We start from the raw sequence: 21,914 nt of genomic DNA, 5'->3' as shown, positions 1-21,914 counted from the left end.
TTTTCTTTTCTTTTTTTTTTTTTTGTACCAGGGATTGAATTTGGGTCCTTGCGCTTGCAAGGCAGGCCATCGAACTGCTGAGCTAAATCCCCGGTCCTCCTTTTAGTTTCTTGACTTGCCTATTTGACTTGCTCTGTTGGGCCTCATGGTGTTGTTACCTTCAATGTCTTTTTCTAGGATATTATGTAGAATTGCTTGTAGTGCTGGTTTGGTATTTGTGTAGTTTCTCAGGTGTTCTTTGTCTTAGAAGTATTGTATTTCCCAATCCATTCTGAAAGAGAGTTTTGCAGGATACATCAGTCTAGGTTGGAGGTTGTTCTCTTTTAGTACTTGAAATATCTCACTCTAGGCTCTCCTTGCTCTAAAGGTTTGTGTTGAAAAGTCTGCTGTGATTCTGATGGGCTTTCCTTTGCGTGTGATTTCTTTCTTTTCTCTTACTGCTTGTATTTTATTCTTCTGTTGGGTTTCTGGGATCTTGATTATTATATGTGTAGGTGTAGATTTTTTTTTATTGTGGCTAGTTGGGGTCCTATATGCCTCAGTTATCTGAATGTCAAATTCTTCCCCTCTGGAAAGTTTTCTGTCACTAATTCTGTGAACAGCTTTTTTAAGTCATTTGTATTTTCTCCTGCTACTTCATGGATTCCTATCAGTCTTATGTTATTCTTTGCATCATCTAGGAGTTGCTCGATCGATTTCTCATGATCCCCTACTGTTTTTAAGAGACCTCTCTTTTCATGGTCACTGACTGCAATATTATCTTCTATATCTGAGATTCAGGAGTGTTTAATCTCCTGGATATCTGTTTGAATCTGTTTTATGGATTCCACAGCAGTGGAGTTTTACAGGTGACATTCATTTCTTTTTTTGAGAATGTGGTACTAGTGTTGTGGAGGTAGGTACCATTATACACTGTTTCATATTTTTAAAAAATGTGTCTATTACTATTAAAATGTAAATATGTTTATTGAATAAATTTTGGAAAATATATGATAAAGGAAGGAAAAAAATCACATATAAACCTCTTTGTCCACTCAGAAAATGTCCTGGCCTTTAACTTTAATCTCACTTGAACTGACTAAATCTCTGGGTCCACAAGAATTTGTATCAAGGCTCAGTAGTTGGTATTTTCTGTCTGCACAGCATTTCTTGTTCCCCACTTCCACCCTGCTTCTATTTTCAGACTTCTCATTCTCTAAATTAGCATCTTCTAAGAAATGAGTTGGTATGTTCAGGTACATATTTTTCACATGTGGCCTTTTGATTTTGCAACTTTCTTCTTTTTATGCTAGTTTAACAGATGAAGAGTCCCGGAAAAATTGGGAGGAATTTGGAAATCCAGATGGGCCTCAAGGTAAATGATGATTATAAAATATTGTGATATGGTATTGGTAAGGAAATAATGCACAACATGGTAGGCCTTTGTCTGTTCCCAAGGACCCTCCCATGTTTTTGCCAGAAACTATAAGTTGTTTTTTGAAAGCCACCTGCACTGCAAATGTAACTGTTCAAGCAATGTAATTGTTCAAGCATCCTAACTGCAAGATATTCCTACTGGATGTTTCAAGATACTCTGTTAACTCCACCCTTCTGCTTTTTTGTAAAGGTGCTTGCCTGGCATGTGAGCCTAATCCCCCTACCCTGTAGATCTCTTATATAATGTTGCTACCATTTCTGTTTGGGGCTCAAACTTCGGAGTCTGAATTCCTCTGGGCTTGCCAGCATAATAAAAATTATCTTCATTTCTCAGAGTACCTCTCAGCTCCTTTGCCTCCAGAGATTTTCTGATGGCTGTTACACTTGGCTGTAACATTGAGCTATAACACTTGGGTATAATGCTAAGCTGTCGTACTTTCCTATAACATTTGGTTCCCTGACTGGGAAGTGGGCTGTGCTGGCCCCTTGAGCCACTGGATCAGAGCTGGGGAGCATCTGACAGGGGCCCTCTGTATGAGAATGAGGTATCACTCCTCTGCCCAGTTGGCAAGATCTCTGACCAGTGAAGGCACCCACCTGTTGCACTCATGCCTCCAGCCCAGACTTGGAGGAGAGGTGGATTTATTTCCAATTGGGACTTCAGGACAAGGTAAAGCCCCAGGGCCCATCTTGAGTGAGGCCAGTCCCTTTGGATGAAAAGCGAGACTGATCACCGCCCACAGTGTCAGAATGGAGTTTCTAGTTAGGATTCTTCCCAGAGGGAGAAGGAATGTTTAAACTCTGAATGACTGTCTGATTGTGTGATTGCAACAGTTTTGTGCCTTGTGACAACCTGTCTGTGCTGCGTCACCACAGCTTTGGCTATGGAGTCTGAGTGGGTCCTAACCTAATAGTTTCATGGCACCGTCATGTAGCATAACGATGATTTACCTCCCATAATAGGAAGTTACTAGGCCCAGAATTATGGGTGCACCTTAGTCAAGATGTGCCCAAGTTCCCTTGAAGGACACAGCCAGGTAGGTGCCTGAGTGGTCTCCTTTGGGGAACTCTCTTCCCTTGTTTGTTGTGTTTTCATTCAATATGTACCATGGACAATACACCCTCTAAGCTTCCTGTCTTAGAGTATATGGTCAACATTTTAAGAAGGGATTTAGTGGGGAATAGGGAGTTAAATTGAAGCCCACAAGGTTGTGAACCCTATGTGAGATAGATTGGCCCCAGTTCATTGTAGGGTGGCTGTCTGACGGAACTCCAGATATCCAGACAGTGTGTGCAGTATGAAGAGTTGACACTGATAAGCAAGGCCACCCCAAATGGTTCCCTTATATTGACTCCTGTCCAGAGGTTGCTCAGAAGCTCCTGATGTGGGTCTGATTTTGCGTGAACAGGAAGGAGTACAGTCAGGTGTTTGTGGCCTGTGATCTGAACCGTAGACCCCAAAAAGACAAGGTCATTCATCATGGTGACCCAGAAGAAGACCTTCAGCCTCCACCTTATGTTCTTGAGAGCCCTTTTGTGCTTCCCACATCAGTCTTGCCTGACAGTTGACCATCCTGAGATCTGCCACTACCTGCCCAAGTGGCCAGCCTACTTCCAGCACTGCCAGTGTCTCCAAACAGTCCACTTCTCAATCCTCCAGCTGTGCTGTATCCAGCCAATCCCCTTCTCTATCCACCAGTCTCTGCACTGGCCTTCAGCCCCCCACTGTCATAAGTGGCATGCTTCTCCTGTGACTCCTCCTCCTTTGCTTAGCCCAGTCTTCTGCCATTCAGCTGCCTATCCATGGGACATGACCTCTGCTCTGCATCCTGGATGACAGCACTGTCCAGCCTGGACATACCAGCCCTTCACCACAGCTGACTTTCTGAACTGGAAACAACATATTCTTTCTTATTCAGAAAAGCCTCAGACCCTCATTGAACCATGATATCCATCTTCTAAACTCACCTGCTCGCCTGGGATGTAAGCTGCACCTCACCCTCTTCAACAGTAAGGAGAGATGCAGAATTTTCTCCGAGGCCGGAAAATACCTACAGGGATAGGTCCCTGGGGGATCCATGGACCCTGAAGAATGGGCAAGAATGGCAGCTCCTGATACCAAGTTGGATTGAGATTCACACCACCACTGGACAAGCCTTTCTGAGAGATATTGAGAGACCATCCTCAGGCGGGTACATGCTGGAGCTAAAAAGCCAACAAACATGCCAAAAATGGCTTCAGTAACTGAAAAGTCAGATTAATCTCCTGGAGACTTCTGTGAGTGACTGTGTGAAGTTGCCTTTCAACCTGAAGTCCCCTCAAAACCAGTGTGTAGTTGATGCTGCTTTTGTAGCCCAGGCTGTTGCTAGTGTCCACCAGAAACTTTAGGGTTTCGCTTGAAACCACTCAACTGCTTAAAGCTGCCACAAAGATCTTCACCAACCGAGACTGCAAAGCCCAGCATGAGACCCCCTTGCATCAGAACCAGTGTACATATTGCAGAGAGATTGGACACTGGAAAAATGTGTGCCCCAACAAAAGAGAGGCGCACTTAGTCATAAATACAGAAGTCCTCCAGTCATGCTAGCCCTCAATACCAACCTGAGGCACCAGTGCGTAACCTGATTGGATTTGCAGAGATTGAATCAGATTAGGAAGGACCAGGCTCTCTCACTCTGGGCCCGCAAGAGCCTACAGTCAGTATGACAGGGGCCAAACAATGATTTTATGGTGGACATAGGGGTTGGACATTCCATTTTTACCAAAGGAGCACCACCATCATGGGGGCAACTGGAGTTCAGATGGCATGGCTGTTTTGCCAAACATGGACCTGCCAATTGGGAGGATATGAACTGATCCACAATTTCCTGTATCTGCCTGAGTTCCCTATCTCTCCTGTGAAGATACCTATTGACTAAATTGGGTGCGTACATAATGTTTACCCTCCAGGGACCTGCTGACCTGATGCTAGGTGCCCAGAGGGGATTGATACTGTCTGTGGCCATCTCCAGAGAGGATGAATGGAAACTACATGCTGCTGGTTGGGAAGAAATAAACCCCCAAGAGTTACTGGAGACATTTTCAGAGGTCTGGGCTGAAAATTACCCACCCAGGGTGGCCAAGAATTAGCCCCAAATCCTGGAAGGACTTAAATTGGGGGTAAAGCCTGTCAGACTGAGACAATATGTATACCCAGAGAAGCACAACTCGGGATCCAGGAACACATCAGCCAGCTGAGGGGTGCAAACATCCTGAAAGAATGCCAGTCCCCTTGGAATACACCATTGCTGCCAGTTAAAATATCAGGTGGAAATGGGTACCAACCGGTCAGGACCTCTAGGCAATCAATGCCACAGTTACTCTGCATTCAGTAGTTCCAAACCCCTACACTCTGCTGAGTCTGTTCCTGCCTCAGGTGGTCTGGTTCACCTGCCTGGACCTTAAAGATGCCCTCTTCTGCCTGCAGCTGGGCCCCCAAAGCCAGCTATTCTTTGCCTTTGAATGGAAGACTGCAATATGAGGCAAAAGACACAACTAACCTGGACAAGACTTCCTCGGGCCTTCAAAAACTCCCCTACACTATTTGGGGAAGCCCTGGATGCGGACCTAACTGCCTTCCCAGGAGATAAACTGTACTCTGCTCCAATATGCAGATAACCTCTTGCTGTCAAGCAAAAATGAACAGGACTGTTGGAAGGGGACATGGGCCCTTCTGCGGCTGCTCATGGTTGCAGGCTACAAGGTATCCTGGAAAAAAAAGGCACAAATATACCAACCTCCTGTCCAGTACTTGGGGTTCACCATAATCAAGAATTCTGCAACTTAAGTCATCTGGGAAATCAGCCTCTGAGGCTCTGTTGGGCTTATCTACATCCCCAGCTGTCATCCCTTTGTGACACCATAAGGTCATTGCCTGACCCACTCCAGGAACAGTCTCTGCAACGACCCAAGTCAGCCCCAGGAATCCAGTGTACTGGGGTGTCACCCTATGAGGATTTAGACTTTACTGAAATAAAACCCTGTTGGCTAAAGAAATACCTGTTGATCGTTGTCTGCACATACTTGGGTTGAGTGGAAGCCATTTCCACCTGGACTGAGAAAGCACTTGAAAGTTGTAAAACTCTTGTATGAGGTCATCCCTCAACATGGACTGCCCCTAATGATGGGGAGTGAAAATGGGCCAGCTTTAATTGACAAAGTGGTACAAACCATTGTTGATCTGCTGAAGATCAGGTGGGACCGCCATACAACTTATAGACCCTAAAACGTAGGGAAAGTAGAACGCATAAATCACACTGTAAAGACCACCCTAGCCAAGTATGTCAGGAGACCTCAGAGGTCTGGATTGACATGTTACCCCTAGCCCTACTCTGGGTCTGATGTGTCCCTGGACCATCGGGCTGTTCCCATTATGAGATTTTGTTTGAAAGAGTCCCCCACCCATAATAAGGGAATTCAGAGAGGATATCAGACAATTGGGAGACAGCAGTCTAACTACAGAATTATGGGCCCTAGGCAAGATTTTCTCAAATTCATGAGACTGTTGCTGAGAGGATCCCCATCTCAGGTACCCCAGTACATTGCTACCAGCCAGGGGACTCGGTTTGGGTTAAAGACTGGAAAAAGGAACCCTTCAACCTATCTGGACAGGGCCTCACTTTGTTGTACTAGTTATCCCCACTACAGTTGCTGTCCTGTGGGTCTATCACTTGAGGCTCCAAAAGGACTACCCCACAGAGTTCCCTTTGGGGCCTAAACAGCACACCCGGGCCCCAAGAATCCCTGTAGGACTTGTCTCAGACGGAAGACCCTGGGACTCATGTCTGTAGAGACATCACCAACAGATAACAGCCCTCCTCTGGTCACACAGAAGCTGAGTAGTCTATGCATGGCTGAAGCCTGAGGTCACCATTCACAGGACACCTTAAATCATCCTATGTACATTATCCTTGGTTTCTAGGCCTCTTTGGACTGCTTACCCTAATTTTTACTGATGGCCTTGCCATCATAGCTAGAATTCCTCTAGCCTTCACTTTCATCATTTGCATAGGGTATTTCATCAGTGTTCTCTGTTTCTTTTAAAGATAAGTTGTTTACCCCTAGCCTAATTGATAATGGCTGACGCCAGTAACCTGATTCTGCTATTGGTCCCATGGTGGTAGTCCTGGGACAGTAAGACCCAGACCCTCTACCTTCCCTACCTTGATACCCTAGAACTGGTCCATGCTTTACTAAACCATTCCTGTCCTGGTCCTGTAAAGGATTGGTGACTGTGCATTTCAGCTTCCCTGGCCTCCATGAAGGCCACTCCTGTCTCACCCCAGGTTTGGTCACTGTCTACATCAGCGTATCACCCCAACTGAGACCTTAAAAACTCTTCCCCCAAGCTTACAGCTGCAGTTAAAAAGGATTTCCTCAGGCAGAGCCAGGTATCTTCACAGTGACCTATATTTGTTCCCATCTCTGTTGGTATAAAACTCACCTTTCAAGCCCTCCTGCATAAAAGCCCTCCCTTCTGTGGAGCCTCTGCCCCTCTGCTATCTTAGGGCATCTTTCAGAACTAGGGCATCTGCTGCCCTTTGATTGTAATTTCATGTGAGTCTTACATCCTCCCTGCAATTATCTTGGTGTACCAGTCTAAGGCATACACAAACACCACTTCACCAGCCTGACCAGATTGGACATCTTGCAGTTGGTCAATGTGGGTCCCACTTCTGTAGGGCACATGAGCACCCCTACCTGGGAGACTTGAGTTTTCATGACACCACCAACTCTTACTGAACCTCCAGGTTCCTCCTAGACTGGGAAAAAAACCCTCAAGGCCATACCCAATAGACTCGCAGGACAGGTGCCCTCTTTTAGGGGAGCACTGGTGGATGGGAGGAAGATAGTGGAGTCATCATATACAGCTATTATGTCCACAGTCATTTTTGTCTGTCTTCTCGTGACATTTTCTGGCTCTGCAGAACTTTTGCTCATCTGCCTCCCTGCCAACTGGACAGGAACCTGCACCCTTGACTATCTCAGCCCCAAGATAGACATTGTCCCTTGAGACATTGACTTTCCATTATCAGTCCAGGCTCACACCCAACAACACCAAGCTGCCTTCCTGATAACCCTGATAATAGGCTTAGGGATAACTTCAGGAATTGGGACCAGAGTTGCAGGCATAACTGCTGCAGCCTTCACCAGTTACTGTCTCAAGAGTTAACCAGTAGCTTAGAAGAAATCTCAAATTGTACAGCAGACCTACAACACTAGACTGTTTAGCTGCAGTTACTCTTTAAAACAGCTGCCTTAAATTTGCTAACAGCAGAAAAAGGGGGTGGGATATCTATCTTTCTTGGGGGAAGAGTGTTGTTTCTGTATTAACAGATCGGGTCATTCATCAGGATGTAAAAAGTCTCTGAGGCAGAGCTGCCAAATGCCAGGAATAATCCCGAACCAGTGGGTTTTGGAGTTTCTTCTGGAGTAGCTGGACATCATGGTGTGCCCCTCTGCTCAGGACCTTAGTTGCCATCTTCCTTTTGCTGATGTTTGGCCCTTGTCTGGGTTCAGGCTCTTGACAAGAGAACTGGTGTATCAGCTATTAATGAGAGCTCACCTAGACTATAACTTTGTAGTTGCTAGTGATGCCATACGAGGCCATGGTTACATAAGGGCCTCAAAGTGGGGAAATGATAAGGAAATAATGTACAACATGGCAAGCCTTTGTCTGTTCCTACCCTTCACCCCATGTTTTTGCCAGAGATCTTAAGATGTTTTGTTAAAGCCACCTGCACTGCAAATGTAACAATTCAGGCATCCTAAATGTAAGCTACAGATATTCCTACTGGGTGTTTCAAGATGTTCTCTTCTCTTAACTCTACCCTTCCACTCCTGCATACATACATGCTTGCCCAGTGTGAAAACCCAACCCCTCTACCTCATAGATTGCTGTATAAGGTTGCTTCCATTTCTGTTTTGGGCCCAGACTTCAGATTGTGAACTCCACTAGGCCCACTGGTGTAATAAAGATTCCCTCCATTTCTCCGAGTGCTGCTTGGTTTCTTTACCTCCAAAGACCTTTGGATAGCTGTAACACTGAGCTGTTGTATTGTGCTGTGACAGTATTATCATGATGTTAACTAGATTGAAGGAATATTTTAATTTTCTTAATTTATGAATGGAAAATTATAATTACGAAGAGTTAAACATAAATTGAGCTTCCTTTATACTTTATTTTTCTTTCTAAAGACTATTTTGAGAGAGAAAACTTAAGGTGTGGAGGGAAGAGTAATCCCTGTCATTATTAATCATTTCTGTGGATAAAAACTATATGAAAAAAATTTTTCTCCCCTCCCCTCCCCTCTGTACCGGGGATTGAACTCTGGTCCTTGCGCTTGCAAGGCAGGTCTTTATACATTCTCTAAACTCCAGACAAAGAAAATAACTTAGATTTTTTAGGAAGAAGAAATTTGTGAACTTAAAAAGTTTTTTCTTTTTTGAAATATTTGAAATACCATATTTAAAGTAACCCTTAGCTTTTGTGTAATGAGGATCAGTATAAACTTAAAAGAGCTGTTTTGGTAAGTAAAAGGATGCAGAATTTGGGGATAAAAATAAATTAGAAGTAGAGACTCAGAAACTATGATGACATTCCTATTTCAGCCACAAGTTTTGGAATTGCCCTGCCAGCATGGATAGTTGACCAGAAAAATTCAATTTTGGTAAGTACATTTAAATAAGATACACCCTGATGTGTTTGCCATAATTTTTGTTATGTGGTATGTGTCTTGGTATAGTATAAAGAGAACTATAACAAAGAAAATATTGTTAACTGTTTTTGACTTTGTATTGTGAAAGGTGGCAGGATGTATTGGTTCCTAGTAGTAGGCTGCTGATTTGGAGCAGTGTCTTTGGAATGTTGTTTTGAAAACAAAGATACAGTGATTTTTTTGTTGTGTTAAATGTTATATATTTCATATGGTACTTCAGAGGCAGTAGGACATCAGACTTCAGTTGATAGTTGGTGTAATCCTAAAACCTCAGACATTATCTTAATCTCTTATTCAGGAATAGGTGATTCCCTACATGAACTTTCTTGAAATTATTGTCTAAGAGCTATCTTTGAAGCAATAGAAACAACATTCATAAAATCTGACTGTAATTTTTTATGAAAGTTACTATTTTATAGCATATTAAAATTAGCTGTCTTTTGGAGTTTATAGTTGCCTATTATAGGTGCATTTATCATGGTTAGTGTTACTCTGAGAGTAATAGAGACAATTATAGCTACCGGATTTAGGATCAAGCAGTAGAAGTACAATCGATAGAAATTAACAGCAAACAGCAAATTAGAAAGTGGTGCCTTGATAGGCAGAGGAACTAGTTTGTCTTAGGGCTTCTTGTATCATTTATTTCTGAGCACTAACAATTGCAAGGTATGTATTGAAGGGAAACAATTTATACAGTTGTTTTGCTATTGCTTATATCATATCAGTCAATAGCAAATTAATAGATAATTTATAATATTAGATAAGAGCGCATGGGCTTTAGAGGTCAAATCCTAGCTCTACTAGTAGCTGTGTGAACCTAGGAAAATCTGTGTAACCCATTACACTATGGGTAGTGTACCTGCAAAGAAAAATCATAATAGTACTTTCTTCAGAGTTTGATAATAAGAATTAAACAAGGTTATACATGAGGAGTGCTTTTAATAGTGCTTCCCTATTGTAATCCTTAAAGTAAGTGTTCATGGATATTGTTGTAACTTGCCTGATGAAAGTTGTACTATTTTCCTCTTCAATTCTAGGTTTTACTTGTATATGGCTTGGCATTTATGGTCATCCTTCCAGTTGTTGTGGTAAGTTTTAGCTTTATCAAATTCTTTTTTTTTTTAAAGACATGTTTGAAGTCTCCCTGTAAGATTTTAATTTATATTATAATGTAGTCTATTAATCCTTGATTTAAAAAGTCTTGGCTATACTTTAGAGATCTTCTAAAGGTGATATTGCTTGAGAATGTGAAAGCATTATCTTTCTATTCCAGAAGTAGCACATAGCTAAGATAATATGGATATGCTTAGATTTTAAAATGAAATTCTTTTGTCCTCAGTTTCTCTCAGAGGTGATCACTGCTAAATTTGTTGTTTCTTCTTTCAATTTTTTCTATGCATTTCCATACATAAACATAAACATACTTTTTGAAGAACTGATGCAGTGTATAGTGTCATAATATGGAAATACCATAAAGTTTATGATTTTTGCCATTTATTATTTTTGTGACTTGTGTTCTTTCTGATCCTGGAATTCATCTGGATCCTAAAGTGTGAAGCTAGTAGTCAGCCTATATTGTCTTCTTCATAGGATTGTTGTCTGAGATCCAATCATGTGAATTAATGTGAGTGAAAGTATTGTGTCAGCTGTTGAAATTGCTCCCACTTTTATCAAAAAATGTAGTAAAGATGTGATGTGTGAATTGGGCACAGGTGCAAGCCTATAATCCCAGGTGCTCGACAGGCTGAGGTAAGAAGATAGTAAGTTCAAGCCCAATGTAGGCAACTAAGCAAGACAAAATAAAAAATAAGTGCTGGGACTATAGCTTAGTGCAAAGGTCCTGGGTTAAACCCTAGACCTACAGAAAACAACAGCAAAACAAAATAAAAGAAAAGTGTTGTGTGTTAGGGACCATATTATTCATAGTAATGGATATTCTTATTCCTGTTTTATATTTAAAGAGTTTCTACTGAAAGCTAAGTCTTTAATCACACGTGAAATAATTCAGCTTGGTGTTTAGACTTTAGGCAATATATGTGTTTGCTAAAGAAATCATTTGAAATACACAACAAAAAAGTACTATAGATGAAGCTCAAATGTTTTTCTGGTTTATGAATATTTGGTAAATTTGCCCATAAACATATTTTGCATCAAACTAAACATTATTTTTTTCATGTTTTATTTCTTGTTTAATCTTATTTGTGTTTTAGGGTTCTTGGTGGTATCGCTCGATACGTTATAGTGGAGACCAGATTTTAATACGCACAACACAAATTTATACATACTTTGTTTATAAAACCCGAAATATGGACATGAAACGTAAGTATACTAAAGTAACTGTGTTATAAGTTTCATTATTTTTTGTGGGGTTGATGTATATTTCCTACCTCTACTGAAAAGATTCTATTTTAGTTTCACAGATGATCAGTTCTTATAACTAATAATGGAGAAAAATGTTTATACTCTTTATCACATTTCTTGATTTGTGTTTACATTATTCAGTTATGTAGATTACTAGACATTTTGTGGCTGAGTTTCATATGTGCAAATTTTATACTAGTCAACATTTATCATTGCATTTCAGGTATTATCTTGTTTAATCCTTACGATTAGCTCCGTAAGTAGATGCTATTTTTAAGCACATTTTATAGATGAGGAAACTAAGGGAAAGAATAGGCTTCATAGTAAATGATACATTCAAGTTTGAACTCAGGCATTCTGTTTCCCAACCCCTAAACCACTATGTTCTATTGTATTAAATGTTGTAAGAATTGAAGTCTTGGGTATGTTGAAAGAAAACTGAGAATGTTTAATTCTCAGGATCTTATTTAAATGTTTATTATGAGGAACAAAACTACCATCCTAAATACTTTTAAGTTACTTTCTTTGATCCCATCAAACTAACTTTGTAAAGTTTGTTTCAGGATATGTTTTGCCTTTCAGAATGACTGCTGTGCCGAATCATAAATACTCCTCTTTCCTTCGTAAAGACACAACGTAAATTAAAAATTCTTTCTCTGGAAAATGCTTTTTTTTTTTCTGAAATGGAAATGGACATAGCTGTGTTTGGGATTTGCTAGTTTTACTAATTTTATTGGTAATAAGAAAGAGACTTGTTACTTGGGTTCCTATTCCTTGGGCAAGTAGCCAACACCTACAACTTTAAAGAAGAGAGGCTTAATTTGACTCATGGTTTCAAGGGATTCAATCCATGGTCAGCTGGCTCCAAGGCAGAAATATTGTGGCAGAATTGCTTAGTTCCTGATGTGAAACAGTGCCAGAGTGGGCCAGGGTTTATATATAGTTATGGAGGCCAGAGTAACTCCATATTGTAATAAAAGGCTCCATTTCATACTGGGCCTAACCTAAAAATGAACCCAATCGTCTTGTCACTGCCAAACAAAGCAAACTAGTTCCTGAGAAAACAACAGAATGTGTAAAATCATTAGATAAGACCACCTGGCATCCTTAAAACTTGGCCACCCTGTAACAATCTTGTAACTCGGCCATCTCCTATAACAACCTTGAAACTCGGCCACCCCGGATAGCTCACCACCCCAACAATAGCCAATAGGATTTAAATGTAAAATCTTACCAATCATAATAGAGGTAAAGCTTGTTAATAAGGCTAATGTATCCCAGACCCTATAAAAGCGGCTTGAAATTGCTTTTCGGGCTCTCCAATCTCTGATTGGCAGACCCACTGCATGCTGTGTTAAGTGCTCTTGTTGCATACGTGAGTGGTGATCTTCTTGGGGAAGGGGGTTCAAGCACAACAAAAACCAAAAACAAGCCAGGCATGGTGGCACACGCCTGTAATCCCAGCACTCGGGAGGCTGAGGCAGGAGGATCACTGTGAGTTCGAGACCAGCCTGGATCACACAGTGAATTCCAGGTCAGTCTCACTACATAAGTGAGACCCTGTCTCAAATAAACAAACAAACGAACAAAATAACCTAAAAACAAATTACATAATCCCAAGGTACAATGCCACAGTGTAAACATACCCATTCCAAAAGGGATGAATAAGAATATAGAAAAGAATGGCACCAAAGCAAGACGAAAACCCAGCAAGACGAATATTAACTCCTATAGCTCCATATCCAGCACCTTAAGCACGTGATGGAGAGAAGAGTACCCAAAGGGCTTGGGTGGCCCCACCCTTATGGCCTTGTTGGTTAAAGCCCACACAGCCTCAGTTGTACCTCACTTTAGGATACAGAAGTACAGTACCTCAGGAAGGAAAATTGATAAGCCAATTTATCTACCTTCATATTTCTTTTGTTTCTATAGGTCTCATCATGGTTTTGGCTGGAGCTTCTGAATTTGATCCTCAGTATAATAAAGATGCCACAAGCAGACCAACAGATAATATTCTAATACCACAGGTTAGGCCAATCTACCAAATTCTTTGATGAGTAATTACTAAAGTGAATGCTTTTTATGTATATATTTTGAATAATTATTTTATTTACTTCAGTTGATCAGAGAAATTGGCAGCATTAATTTAAAGAAGAATGAACCTCCACTTACCTGCCCATATAGTCTAAAGGCCAGAGTTCTTTTACTGTCTCATCTTGCTAGAATGAAAATTCCTGAGACCCTTGAAGAAGGTATTTGTGATTCCAATCTATATAGGGTTTTAATGGGACCAAAGCAACATATTTAATTAAACCTCATGACACAGTGCTTTTGATGGCTTTTTCCCTCTAGTAATTGCTCAGTAACTTTTTATTTAAAATGCATATGCTGTACAGTTGCTTCATAAACAGCTTGAAGGTCTAAAATGTCTTGGCAAATGTTAAAAATTAGTATTTCAAGTAAGGATATTCTGTATGAGTAATCTTAAGTTAATTGCAGATTATATAAAAAGCTCCTAATGACTTTTTGAAAAAGAACTTTGTAAGCTTTTTAGAGAGACAAAATAATTTTCACAACAGGTTTCTCCACTAAACTCCTTCCCCACCATTTATTCCTTCCCTCCTATACAGTTACCAATAGTATCTGATCTTTATTTCTTTCGTTTTTTTAAATTTTTGGTACCTGGGATTGAACTCGGGACCTTGCACTTGTGAGGCACGCAGTGGAACCACTGAGCTAAGTCCCTGGCCCTCTGATCTTCATTTAAAGCTTGAAGCCATCTATTCTGTTTAAAACAAAAGCAGTGGATTTGGACAAGAGTGTTTCTAGGATATCGTTAATTTGAGTGTTGTCTCTTCCTTACCTGTATTATTTCACTTGAAGTTTTAAAAGAATGTTATTATCTTAGCAAGTAAATATCTTTCTGAATGGAGTCTTACCTCCTCTTCCCTTTAAGCTAATAAATCAATTAAGTGCTTCACAAGCCACTTGGTGCTCAGTAATCAATGATAGGAAAAATGCTTATAGCGGAATGAAGGTGCACTTTTAAGCATTGTCACTGGAATTGCTTTGAAATATTAATTAGTAATTAATGTTCTGAACAGATATGTAGCCATTTTTATTTTTGGCAACCATCTTTTACAAACAGGGAACACATGTTGTTAGGGTCAGTCAAGGCCAGTGGATGTCTTCACAGTTAACTTTTGTATACAGTGTCTTATCTCTTGTCCTCTTCCTCCTCTTCCTTGTCTCCTCTCTTTGTGTTTAGTTGACATATATTTTCATTCTTAGTCTTGGAACTTACTGTAATTATAGAAACTTACATGAATAAGAAAAAAATTCTAAAAGTTCTCAAAAATAGCAAGAGTATGATTAAGTTTATGATTAAGATCTTTTAGAAAAATGTAGGGAATTGACTTATTAAACTTATTAATGCCATCATTAAAATTCTGCCTTTCACACATTTAACAAGAATTTTCTGACTGATTCTTTTGATAGTGGATTGAAGGAAAAATTTTTCCCTTCAATCTGTAAAATTCTGAGGTCATGTGAAATATTTGTAGACTAACTTAAATTTATTATTAATCTTGGGTTGTTTTAACTATAAAAGTAGAGTGATTTGTTTCAGATTTTTTATTGTTTTGCAGATCAGCAATTTATGCTGAAAAAATGCCCTTCTCTACTTCAAGAAATGGTTAATGTAATCTGCCAATTAATAATAATGGCCCGGAGCCGTGAAGGTGAGGAGGAAATGTAATTAAGTCTATTTTACTTTACTTGCAAGCATATGCAATTTGTACTTGATATTTTAAGATCTGTGGTACTTGTAATTCTGTCTACTAATTCAATTAGCTTTCCCCATTATGATTTTTCTCATTATTTCATTTTATTATTAGCTTTGCAAAAATTTAACATTTTCTTCTTACTCTGGATATTTTTGGAATTTATTCTGTAACAGTGAGTTTGAAAAAATTCTTTGATATATTGATGATTCACTTGTATAATTTTTTGTATGAGAGGAAAAGAATTGGAATTTTGATTAGCAGCGGGAAGGGAGAACCTTAGAAAAGGCAACAGTGGTTATAACTTACTAGTTATAATAAGTGATATTAGTTTTTGGCATAGAATCAGTGTATTTGAAAGGTCTGACAATTTACTATTATTGGAACCGATGCAAAGAATTTTATATTAATGTTGCTGGTAATGTACTTATAACCAATTTTACATATTTTTAACGTGGACTCTATTAACTTGTAAAGGAAAATTAACACTGTAATCTTAAATTTTGAGATGATAAAGATACTACTGCAAACAAATTAATTTTGTTTTTGTGATGAATTGTTTGCTCCAGAACATGTAAAAAGTCCAGCCCTGTTGTTTCTTTTTTCCTATTCTTTCTAAGAAAGGGAGTTTCGTGCTCCAACTTTGGCATCCTTAGAAAACTGCATGAAGCTTTCGCAGATGGCTGTTCAGGGTCTTCAGCAGTTTAAATCTCCCCTTCTACAGCTCCCTCACATCGAAGAGGACAATCTTAGAAGAGTTTCTAATCATAAAAAGGTAATTCTTTCTAACTTGTAAGTCAGTTTTTAGCAGTTTGTTACTTAAAGGTAATATGAAGATGGTTACTACGAATTTCTTAGATTTAGACTCAAATATTCTAAAACTCACTCAAGTGGTTCTGTTAACATTTTCTTGATTGGGTCATAGTTTTATAATATTTTGCTACTGTAAGTAATGTTACTGCATTTTGAGGGTCAGGGCATTTTAGCGGTTAATCCTTTGGTCCTTCTGTTACCAAAAATAAATTCATCAAGTAAAAATGCATTGTATATTTTTCAATCATTTTATTCTTGACTCAAACATTGGGTAGTAGTTTATTGGTTTATTATGAAAAAAATTTAAGCATTCAAGAGAAACATGTCAGGTAAAGATAATTAATTCTGTTGCCCTTATCAGTTTGGTCATATGTTAAGTCATAATTAAAACGTCCGAATTGAAAAGCAGGAATCTCACCTGTTTTATGGTATAATCTCTCTGAAAGTAAAAATTAAACAGCTAGAACTAAATGCTTGAAAATTAAAGAACGTTCTTTTTTTTTTTTTTTTTTTTTGTACTGGGGATTGAACTCAGGTCCTTGTGCTTACCAGGCAGGTGACGGAACCACTGAGCTAAGTCCCCAGCCCAAGAACATTCTTATAAGCAACTGTTTAAACAAAGTCTGGGTTTTTTTTTTTTGGTACTGGAGATCAAACTCAGGACCTTGCACTTGCGAGGCAGGCAACAGCACCACTGAGATAAATCACTGGCTAGGCAAAGTTGATGTTACTGCAATGAGAGTCATATTTAGAAAATACAGGGGTCCGGGGAATTAGCTCAGTGGTTCTGCCGCTGCCTCTCAAGTGCAAGGTCTTGAGTTCAATACCTGGTGTCAAAAAAAAAAAAAAAATTAGGCTAGGGATTTAGCTCAATGGTTCCAGTGCCTGCCTCGCAAGCACAAGGGCCTGAGTTCAATCCCCAGTACCAAAAAAAGAATATAGAAAATACAAAAAAATGAGAGTAGTGCATGATAAAACCTTTGTGGTGCAGCTGAGCTTGGGAGATTATAAAAGGTTCTTATTAATCAAAGTTCAAAATAAATTGAAGGCAGTAATTCTTGCTAGGTGTTATCTTTTCTTTTTCTTTCCTTCCCAAGCCTGGGAATTGAACCCCCAGGGGCTTTGCACTAAGCTACAACCCCAGACTTTAAAAAAAAAAATTCTTGGGCTGGGGATTTGACTTAGTGGTTCTGCCGCCTGCCTGGCAAGTGCAAGGGCCCAAGTTTGATCCCCGGTACCAAAAACAATTCTTATTTTAAAATGGGATCACTCTACCATAAGTCACTCAGTAACTGAGTCTGGGCTTTAACTTAGGATCTTCCTGCCTCATCTTCCCAGAGTGCTAAGATTAAAGGCATGTGCCACTGTGCCTGGCTCTTTGTTTTTCTAATTAAAAGTAAATAAGCCTATATTGACTTTATAATAAAAAAATCTTTAAATGACCCTGAAAAAGGATATGAAATCCTGTATATTTTAATTTTCTGCTTTGAAATGCATAAATCTTAACATTTTTCTAAAAGTTGCTGAACTTTATTTTAGGCAACATGCTAATGTTCTTTTCTGGAAAGTTTTGAGTTAAGAGGACATTTTTCTTTCCTTATTCAGTACAAAATTAAAACTATACAAGATTTGGTGAGTTTGAAAGAACCAGATCGTCACAGTCTGCTACACTTCCTTGAAGATGAAAAATATGAAGAGGTTATGGCTGTCCTTGGCAGTTTTCCATATGTAACCATGGATATAAAATCACAAGGTAAGTGGGAGGTTTTCCTGTCCAACATTGCTTCCCTTTAGATAGGGTGGCTCTATTTGACTCAAGACTCTCAGAACAGTACTTAATAACGTAACTTAAAATAGACTTTGTAAAACTGTAGTTTTCCTGTCAGATTTACAATAGGAAATGATAACTACATACTTAATCTTTTGGAGGAAACTAATATAACCCTACTTTTATTTTTGTCACAGTGGAATTAACTATGTGGACTTTTTTCTGTAGCTCAGTATTCAAGAATTTAACTTTTCAAAGAATGGAAGAGACTTCTAGATGTAATGAAAGAATAAGAAATATTTGAAATATATTATTAAAAGTACTGAATTTTTAAAGCTCCCAACTTATTTGTATTAAGCCTTAAATTACGTTTTCTGCCTTATTTCTTGTGTTTTTCTCACATTCCCTCCATCTTTATGTCTATTTCAAATTCTTAAACTCCAGATTAAGTTTCTGTTTACATAATGGCCCTGTGCTCATCTTAATAGTACAAAATGATATCTTAGGACACTGACAGAATTACAGATAATCTGCTCCAGTCATTCTGTTTGTGGTATTGTTCTGAGCATTCACAAATTCACTATTGTGAGAACATTCTTCTAGGTACCGAGAGTACAGGAACGTGTTAGCACTGGGTTCTGTCTTTAAAGCTCTTATCATTTCGTTGAGGAAATAGGAGTAAAAACAAGAATATATGCCGAGTGTTAAGTGAGTGACACAGACATTGTGCCTTATTTTCACGCAATAAATATTGAATGCCATGTGTACTACTGGGTGCTGAAGAAGCGGTGGTAAGACCATTTCTGACTTACTGAATTTGGACCCTAATAGGAACTGAGAAGAGGTAAATGGCAACCTAGGATGGGTGTTTGAGACAAGAAATCAAACAGTACAATCTGATACATCATTTTTCCTAGAATATAAGATACCTGTAGAAAAACCTGGCCCAATTTGGCAGGGATTTGGGGTTTTCGTTTGGCTTCATGAGTTTTCAGATTTTTAAAAATAACAATATGAAAGCTATGTTTAGAACTACACTGATTTAACCAGAAAATGTTCATATAAAAATCTAGTTTGGGACTTAGACATGCTTGTAAAAAGCACATCCTTCTTAGAAAAATAAATGTTGAGATTAAAAAAAATTTTTTACAAAAAAGTAAGAATGTTCTGTTTCACTGGGAAATGTCACGTGTTCCACTCCATAATGTCTTACATAGTTTATATTTTTATAGTGCTATCTATAGCTATCTATATATATAATATATATGGTATAGTTTGAAGAAAGTATAGAAGGCTCATAGAAACAGGGAACAGACATTGCTTAATTGTGTGTTGGAGACAATGGATCTCTTCTTGCCTAGAATGTCATGGTAGGCCTTTTCATTTTAAACCATCAAATGATATGTAGACCTCTAGACAACAGCTATTTTACATATACTGCTTATGCATGTATATCCTGGCAAAATGAAAAATGTGGAGGGCTATGTGGCCCAGGTTTTATTTCTTGATAATGGAGACTTCTAGTGTGAAGGATTACTGTACCATTTGCAATGCAGCCACTAGTGGAATTAGCAGATGCTTATTAGAGGCTAGAACACAGTGTGCCAATAAAAATCTGAGGCATAGCAAACTTAGAAAAAAACTTTAGACAAAAACACATAGTGAAGAACATGAGTGCTATTTGAATAGAACATGTGTGGTACATGTTATTAAGTTAACCTTAACTTTCACTAAACTTTTATGAATGCAAATGTGGTTTTAAAAAAGTAATTATAAAAATTTATTGTGCTTAATATTATTTGTTGCAAAAATGATTCAAAAGTGTTTTTTAATGTAAAGAGGATATATTGAAAGTTCTTTAAAAAATACTCTTTTAAGATGATTTTTACAATATTAGTTTTCCTTATTTTATTCTATCAGGTTTGATCATTCAGGTAAAAATCTTTTGAATATATGCTCTACATAAACTGCCAGAGCCCCATTTTTATATTGCTGTGAGGCAGAGCTGTGTCATGGCAGTTCTCATGTTACATTGTGTTTTGGAAGACTTGGGTTCGAAACTTGGCAATGCCAGGTTCTTCTGAGTGGGCATTTTACTGTATTTCTGAACCATAGCTTTTTCTTTAAATGGAAGTGATGGTGATACTTTGTAGAGTTAGTTTAAGGATTAAATCATTCAGTTATTGGAGTAACCCAATGAGAGAATTTAACACAGTCCGTTTATTATTTTTAATAAATTTAAAATATGATATGCTTAAAATAACATTGATTTGGATAACTTATGTTTTGATCTTTGCATTCATGTGGAACTATATTTCTTTATTGATTTTCCTTTCATCTTACAGTACTGGATGATGAAGACAGCAATAATATCACAGTAGGATCCCTAGTTACAGTGTTGGTTAAATTGACAAGACAAACAATGGCAGTAAGTAGTCTTTGTAGTTTGTTTTGAGAGTAATGTGTCAAGATTTTTATATTTAGTTTAATTAGTTTAATTTCTCAAAATCAAAACTGTTATCTCTTTTTACAAGTTATCTTACTTGTTTTGAAATTTTAAATTAATTTTTATAAGAAGTTTTCATAAACACCAAAAAACCCTAAAAAGTAGATTAATTCTTCTTGTGATAAATTGTTAATTCTCTAAAATATAATAATGTTATGTGAGTATAGTTCTTAAACTGTAAAGTGTAATCTGTGTACAGGTTAATTACTTGGGTTTTTTGTTTTTATTTATTTATTTTTTTGTTTTGTTTTGTTTTGTTTTTTGAGACAGGGTCTCACTATGTAGTTGAGACTGACCTGGAACTCACTATATAGCCCAGGCTGGTCTCGAACTCACAGCGATCCTCCTGCCTCAGCCTCCACAGTGCTGGGATTACAGGTGTGCACCATCACGCCTGGTTGTTTTGATTTTTTTAGACAGGGTCTCACTATGTAGAGACTAACCTGGAACTCACTATATAGCCCAGGCTGGTCTTGAATTCACAGTGATCCTCTGACTCAGCCTCCTGAGAGCTGGGATTACAGTCATGCACCACCACATGCACCACCATGCCTGGCTTGTTTGTTTCTGTTTTTTGAGACAGGGTCTCAATATGTAGTTCAGTAGTATGTAATTGAACTCACTATGCAGCCAGGCTGGCCTGGAACTTGTGGTGATCTTCCTGCATCAGCATCCCACTGCTTGGATTATAGGCTTGTGCCACTACACCTGGCCAATTACTGTTTTTTGATAATTTTATCACTTAGTCCTTTTTTTTTTTCTTTCTTTTTTATTGAGTTTATTGGTACAATCTAGGTATACAATACAGTTACATTCATCATTGGGATTTTGTACCTTCACATAATAGGTCTTAATTCTGATTTTTCCCCTTTTCCCTGCCCTCCCTTCACCCCCGCCTCCCCTCCCCATTTACAAACACTTTATTTCCATTTTTTCAGTTTCTCATATTTTTTTCCTCTCTCTTATTACCTTTCCCCCACCCTTCCCACTTTCCTTACACCTTTAGCCCTTTACTTCCTATTTCACATTATTAATTGTCTCATTAGGATCCTGTGTACTGTTATAGTTTTTCACACCAAAGAAACTATTCGGTATTTCAGTTAAAAAAATCTCTGTATAAACATTAAAAATAGGGAATCCTAAAATAAAACTAAAAAGGAGAGTAAAGGAGAAAAGGCAATGATGTAACATCAAAATAATCCTTAATTCTGGAGATGAAAATGGTCCCTGAACATATTTAAATTGTTTCTCCCTCTTATAGTCCTATCTTATTCTTTTTTCATTATTTAGAGAATACTTTATTAGTTTCTGTAATCAAACCCACGTAGATATGACCTTACATATTTAGTACGATTTGTTACCCCTGTACACAGGGAGAAAATAAAAGTAAATTAACATTTCTGGACCAATATGGTTGTCCATTTCTGTACAATGCCAAGTCAACACAGTAAATTGGGATGACTTTTTCCAAAGTTGGCAGCACCGTTAAAGTTTCCCAAAATTCAATTTAT

The 21,914-nt window shown here is 38.5% G+C and overlaps 1 protein-coding gene across 1 annotated transcript in view; it reads left to right on the top strand.

The window, feature by feature from the left end:
• Sec63 (SEC63 homolog, protein translocation regulator) overlaps window positions 1-21,914 on the top strand; it is a 52,107-nt gene that overhangs the window by 9,595 nt on the left and 20,598 nt on the right. The window contains exons 4-13 of the mRNA XM_033763430.1: window positions 1,293-1,354; window positions 9,067-9,125; window positions 10,211-10,261; window positions 11,384-11,492; window positions 13,467-13,561; window positions 13,654-13,786; window positions 15,182-15,274; window positions 15,937-16,091; window positions 17,735-17,882; window positions 20,243-20,325. Coding sequence (XP_033619321.1) covers window positions 1,293-1,354; window positions 9,067-9,125; window positions 10,211-10,261; window positions 11,384-11,492; window positions 13,467-13,561; window positions 13,654-13,786; window positions 15,182-15,274; window positions 15,937-16,091; window positions 17,735-17,882; window positions 20,243-20,325 — 988 coding nt within the window. The remainder of the gene's footprint in view (window positions 1-1,292; window positions 1,355-9,066; window positions 9,126-10,210; window positions 10,262-11,383; window positions 11,493-13,466; window positions 13,562-13,653; window positions 13,787-15,181; window positions 15,275-15,936; window positions 16,092-17,734; window positions 17,883-20,242; window positions 20,326-21,914) is intronic.

The sequence above is a fragment of the Fukomys damarensis genome, unplaced genomic scaffold, assembly GCF_012274545.1.
Source record: "Fukomys damarensis isolate Sample0158 unplaced genomic scaffold, DMR_v1.0_HiC HiC_scaffold_14, whole genome shotgun sequence".
In the NCBI taxonomy this organism is placed as follows: Eukaryota; Metazoa; Chordata; class Mammalia; order Rodentia; family Bathyergidae; genus Fukomys; species Fukomys damarensis.
Note: the sequence above shows the minus strand (reverse complement) of the source record. Positions and strands in the feature narration are given on the sequence as shown.